Source organism: Rhincodon typus, chromosome 8 (genome assembly GCF_021869965.1).
Source record: "Rhincodon typus isolate 14 chromosome 8, sRhiTyp1.1, whole genome shotgun sequence".
NCBI lineage: Eukaryota > Metazoa > Chordata > Chondrichthyes > Orectolobiformes > Rhincodontidae > Rhincodon > Rhincodon typus.
This window is the reverse complement of record NC_063339.1, coordinates 64,778,393-64,784,392: the sequence shown is the minus strand read 5'-3', so window position 1 is coordinate 64,784,392 and position 6,000 is coordinate 64,778,393. Positions and strand designations below refer to the sequence as shown.

At 39.5% G+C, this 6,000-nt stretch overlaps 1 protein-coding gene across 1 annotated transcript in view; it reads left to right on the top strand.

Annotated features, from left to right (window-relative positions):
• The first annotated feature begins 461 nt into the window (after window positions 1-461).
• The window catches only part of gphnb (gephyrin b), a 68,331-nt gene continuing 62,792 nt past the window's right edge, over window positions 462-6,000 (top strand). Inside the window, exons 1-4 of the mRNA XM_048599641.1 lie at window positions 462-550; window positions 646-701; window positions 1,510-1,629; window positions 2,362-2,420. Coding sequence (XP_048455598.1) covers window positions 463-550; window positions 646-701; window positions 1,510-1,629; window positions 2,362-2,420 — 323 coding nt within the window. The 5' untranslated portion in view covers window position 462. The remainder of the gene's footprint in view (window positions 551-645; window positions 702-1,509; window positions 1,630-2,361; window positions 2,421-6,000) is intronic.

Genomic DNA, 6,000 nt, shown 5'->3' with positions numbered 1-6,000 from the left:
CTCTCCATCTTCTGAGAGTTTTTGAGCCTTTCTACCACCAGCCCTGTCCGACTAATACCTTTTTCTTCAGGTGACATGTGCATTGGGGTTCGGGGAGGTAGTTGTGGAGCAGAGAACAGCTTCAGACAGGATTCACTAACATGAAGTACTTGGATAAAGGATGACCAGCTGCACTCCTGATGAAGGGAGGAAAATTTATGTTCAGGTTGGAAGCTTCAACATCATTTTTCTTTCCCTGCTTGATTTTGGGCAGGATAGCAGTACAAAACCAAGACTCAAGCATCAAAAGGCACCATGGCTGAGCCTAAACCTGCCTAGCTGTATGTTTATTTCATTGGCTGGGAACAGACTGATCGGAATCTCTGTCTCAACCTCTATTTGTTTTTAAAAAATGACAAAATACACCTCTGAAATTCATTGTATCATCACATTGGTGTTTGATTTCTTTGTGTTTTAGATGGCATGGGTCGAGTCTTAGCGCAGGATGTGTTTGCAAAAGACAACTTGCCGCCTTTTCCAGCATCAGTGAAGGATGGATATGCTGTGCGAGGTAAATAGGTTAATACATTCCTTGGTTTTCCAGCTTTTGAAGTTCCAATCTGAACAGTTTTAGTTGTATCTGTCCTATATTTTAACTCTTTACAGCTGCTGATGGACCTGGTGATAGATTCATTATTGGTGAATCACAGGCAGGCGAACAGGTGAGTATTGATGCTCAGAAGGGCATCTGACCTTGTTGCTAAACCCAGAGTCCAACACTTCCCACCCTCATAACCTCTACCCCCGAAAGCCCTCCCATCATCCCTTACCTCTGACCTATGTCATTACATGATTGTCAATGTCCAGTGTGTGTTACTTGAGCAACAGCCACTGAGCAAAAGCATAGCCAGACTCTGAAATGCTCTCCTCAGGTGGGACTTCCTGTCAGCAGGTCTTGATCCCACAGAAGACCAATTCTCTGATTAGCATCTAATAATAGTGGACATTCTTACAGAAGGCAACATGGCTCGTCTCCAGCTGTCAACTGTAACTCCCGTTGCCTTCATAAAACTGCCCCATGTATATTTGTTGAACATCACACTTCTCCATGGTGATGAAAAATATCCTCTGTGCATTTTAATTTTTTTCAGTTTTGTTTATAATGTTTCAGATTCTATGTTAATCCCATGGGTATGTCCCAATCATTTACTTCACTGTCTCTAACAGATAAAATTAGAAGTAAAGTAAAAGTGGTTTTACTTATGGTTTGCTGTCGATGAGAATACTTCAGTGTGATTGGTTGCTTATCCTACTGATCCTCTTGGTGCCCCAACCAAATTGGCCCCAGGAAGAGGGAGTACCGTGACACAGAGATTTGTTTTGTGGCCTGCTTTCTTAGTGGAAAGAACTTCACTGCTGAGTGTAAAATCTGGCCTTTTTTGTCCGTTTTATATTTGCTCACTCTAAGCTTTTGAAGTTTGACTAATAATCTCAAAGATGATTTTCTTTTATTCCTGCATATTTTTGCAGCCCACCCAGACAGTGATGCCTGGTCAGGTGATGCGGGTAACAACAGGGGCTCCGATACCTTGTGGTGCAGATGCAGTTGTGCAGGTTGAAGATACAGAGCTCATTAGGGAATCAGACGATGTAAGTAAAATTTGAAGATTTTGTTCTGTTCAGACTGTGGGAGTTGTAGAAAAATATCGGGAGATGATTCAAGGATTCTTTGAGTTACAAAAGCTTTTCAGTTGAGGATTAGGATAGATTGTAAATATTGCCATGTTCATTTCATATTGATATTCTTTATGTATGCAGCATGATGTACTTCTAATCATGGTAAGTTCATAGATAGCTGTTAAACTTCTTTTTAGGCACCATGAACAGTGCTTACATTTTAGTAGCCAGTCAAGCTTATGATTCCTTTTTCTTATTGGGAAACATGCATACATGGCCACAAATACATTTTTTTTTTCTACGTGTTATAGTTTGTTCCATTCAGTAAATTCCACAGAATATAAGTTTCAATTTTTTGTGTCCATTTGTTTCATTTTAACGTAACAATATATAACAGCAAAAAGAATGCCGCATGTTAATATCTAACATAGAGATCAATTTCACTGTATTATCTCATTTATTCTCTGGATGTCACTGTCAACTTCTACAATGCAATGTATCTGATTTATTACAGTGAAATCAAAAGCCATAATGTATGACTCAAAATTACAGCTCACTGAGAGTTCCACATGCCGCATTCCAGAATGTCATTGAGTGCTCATCAATAATGCTTTTTGAATAACACAATATGGTGATACTTGTGGCTCCTCGAGTGGAATGTCCCAGATTTCTTTTTTAGCTCATGTTGCAGTTTGTTTTACGCAGGGCACAGAAGAGCTGGAAGTAAGGATTCTGACACAAGCCCGTCCAGGCCAAGACATCAGGTCAGTGTCTGTGTTGCATGACAGTTCCACATTTAGTAAAGGTAGAGCATAATTGTGAAGCACTAACGCTAAATGAGTGGAACGTTCTGTAGCTAAGTAATAAAAGTGTTCGGGTTCTTCATAAGTTGTTCACTGCATGGACAAAGTAAGAAGCAGAGTGGACATAAACTGGCAGTCCGCTAAACAGTTTTCTATATATTCTTTCACTGGGTTTAGGCTTCATTGATAAGGTCAGAATTTGTTGCCCATTCCTGATCACCTTTGAATTGAATGGCTTGCTAGATCATTTAAGAGGATGCTTGAGAGTCAACCACATTACTGTGAGTGTAGGTTCACATATAGGCCAGACCAGGTAAGGAAGGAAAATTCCTTTGCCAAATAACATTAGCAAACCAGGTAGTTTCATAGTCGAAGCTACCAAGACTAGTTTACAATCCAGAATTTTTGCAATTGAATTTAAATTCCACCAGCTGCTATGGCTCCAGGACATTAGCCTGGGCTTCTGGATTACCAGTCTAGTGAGATTGCCACTGTGTTACTGCGATCACCAAACATGTCACAGCACCAATACTATAAGGCCATAAAACCTAAGTAGGAACATAGGAACAGGAGTAGGCCATTCAGCCCCTCAAGCATGTTCCACTATTCAATGGCTGATCTGTGGCCTAACCCTATTTACCTACTTTTGGTACCTGTCCCTTAATACATTTGTTTAACAAAGGTTTATCTATCTCAGCTTTAAAAATAACAACTTATCCAGCACCCATTGCCATTTTGGAAGAGAGTTCCAAACATCTAAAACCTTTGTGTGTCAAAGTGCTCCTAACATCTTTCCTGAACAGTCTGGCCCCAGTTTTAGAATCCCCAACCAGTGAAAATATTTTATCTTTGTTTTCTCTGTCTTTTCCTGTTAATATCTTGAAGACTTTGGTCAGAGCACCACTCAACCTTTGAAATTCTAGGGAAAATGGGCCTAGTTTGTATGATCTCTCCTCTAACGTAACCCCTGAAGTCCAGGTCTCATTCTTGTAAACCCACATTGTGCTCCCTTCAAGGATAATATTATCCTTCATAAGGTGTCGTGCTCAGATCTGTTCACAGTACATCAAGTAGGGCTGAAACAGGATTTTGTATAACTGCAGCATAACTCCTTGTACTCCGGTCCTCTAGATATAAAGACCAGCATTCCATCTTGATCATTGTTTGCACCTGTTTGTGAACAATTGAATCTCTTTGGACATATACTGTATTTAACTTCATACTTTCTAGCAGGTACCCTGATCTAGCCTTTTTTGGTCCAAATTGGATATTGTTGCACTTGCTTAAATTGAACTCCCATCTGTACAGTTCTGCCCATTCACAGCTTGTAATTTTATACTATCATCTACATTGTCTACAATGCCACCCAACTCTGTGTCATTAGCAAATTTGGATATATGACTCTCTGTGTCATTATCCAACTCATTAATAAATAATATGAATAATTGAGGACTTAGCACACATCCTTGTGGGGCACTGCTGGTTATATCCTTCCAAGTTGAGTACCTACTCATTATCTGTACTTTCTGTCACCTGCCACTCAACCAATTTCCCAGCTACGTCAGTAATTTTCCCTCAATTCCATGGGCATTTACCTTAGTTAACAGTATCTTACATGGAACTTTATCAAATGCCTTCTGGAAGTACGAGTAAAGCAGTATCATTAATCAGTAGTTGAATAAAATGTCATCTTCAATTACATCACTTAAAGAGGAATTAACCTACAAAATTTTTTGAGAATACAACAGCGGTTTATTTGCAACATGATATCTGTCATGTCTACATGAGAGCAGTTCACTGCTGCAGTTGTGTTCCTGGAGGATGTCTGGCAAAGGAATGGAATATTGTTTGAAATAAGACAGTACAGGCATTTCAGGGAAGTATGCAGTTAGAATGCCCCATCAGTTGCAGAAAGAAATTCAACCAAGAACATGACAAGGTTTCGAAGATTCAGCTGAACCTTTCAAGAATACTAAATAAAATTACTGTCGTTTTTGTATCAAACAAGAATAGATTTCATTTATTAATGAATTGAGTTGTCTCAGACATTTGACAAACCGACACTTGGAACATGCACACCAATCTTAAGGAGAAGTAGCCAAAGTCTCAATCAATTTGAGGTAATTAAACTCACTCACTGTCTTGCCTAGCATCACCGTATTAAAAAAGCTCACTTGCAATCTAATTGTTTAGTGCATGCACTTACTATCACACCTTAGCATATTGAAAATTGTATTGACTATTTTGTTCCTTTATTAGAACTCTTATGGCACCAGTGGTTATGTCCCTGCCTCTGAGCCACAAGACATGAGTTCATGTCACATCTTCAGTGTGTCATAATATATCTGAACGGATTTATTTTAAAAATATGGAAATAGTATTTTATTCTATACAAGGGTTCTTATGGCACATTTTAGTGTCCCAACCTCTCGACCAGGAGACGTGGGTTCAAGTCCCACCTATTCCAGAGGCACATAATAACATTTGTGAACAAGTTGATTAGAAAATAACTGCATTTTGATCCTTACAATGGAACTTGTGGTGTGGCGGTTCTGTCCCTGTTCTGAGCCAAGAGGCCAGGGTTCAAGTCCTGCCCGCTCCGGAGATGTGTTATTACATTTCTGAACAGGTTAATTAGGTAATATTTGTTCTGTTCATTGAGGTTACCATGCACACAAGAATCAGCAGAGAGAATCTGCTAAAAGGCGATTATAAAGAATCCATGTTTTACAGCTTTGGTAATTGTAATTCTAAATTACTGTAGCTGAATATATAGTTATTTCAGTAACAAGAACTGCACAGCACCCATCATGGGTTGTTTGCTGTTAATGTCATTATTCTTCAAGGAGATAGCTTTTGATAGAGAGAAATGGCAAAAAAGTGGAAATAGGTCAGGTGCCAATCTGGGTTTAGAAGGATATCTTGCTTATCTTTGATTTCATCCTATTTGCCCGTGTCAACTGCCTGCAATTTCATGAAGCTCACACATGAGTGCTGCAGAAAGTGATGTTACTTTGCAACCCATTCAAACTTCTCTTTCTTTTTTCCTTCTCTTCATGTGATGGAAGAAGTGGAGCCAGACACTATTAGATCTGGTCCTTCTATACCTTCAGACCACTTGCTGTAGTCTTTGATGGCTAAATTAAATTTACCCACCCATTAAGGATTGGGGTTTGGGGCAGGGGTTGCTGAGAGGCACTTCACAAGGCACAAGAATGCAACAAGAAAAATTGTTAACTGAAAAATCAGATATGTTTCCTGTGGATGAAGAGTCAAGGGATCCAGATTAAAAAGGACATGCAGATGAAGAAGCATGCTTGGAGAGCATTATTCTGGAGATTCATCATGCTGCATTTGGAACTTCGCATTCAGTCACCTCTTGCATTCTAGCTGTTCAGTTTGGAGCCAGAGGAGCATAAGGCTGGACTTCAGAGCTTGTACCTCATACCCAAACACTGAAAAGAAAGATTTGCATTTATGGAGGGGATTTAATGACCAGAGAATGTCTCAAAGTGTTTTACACTCAATGTACTCCTTCCTG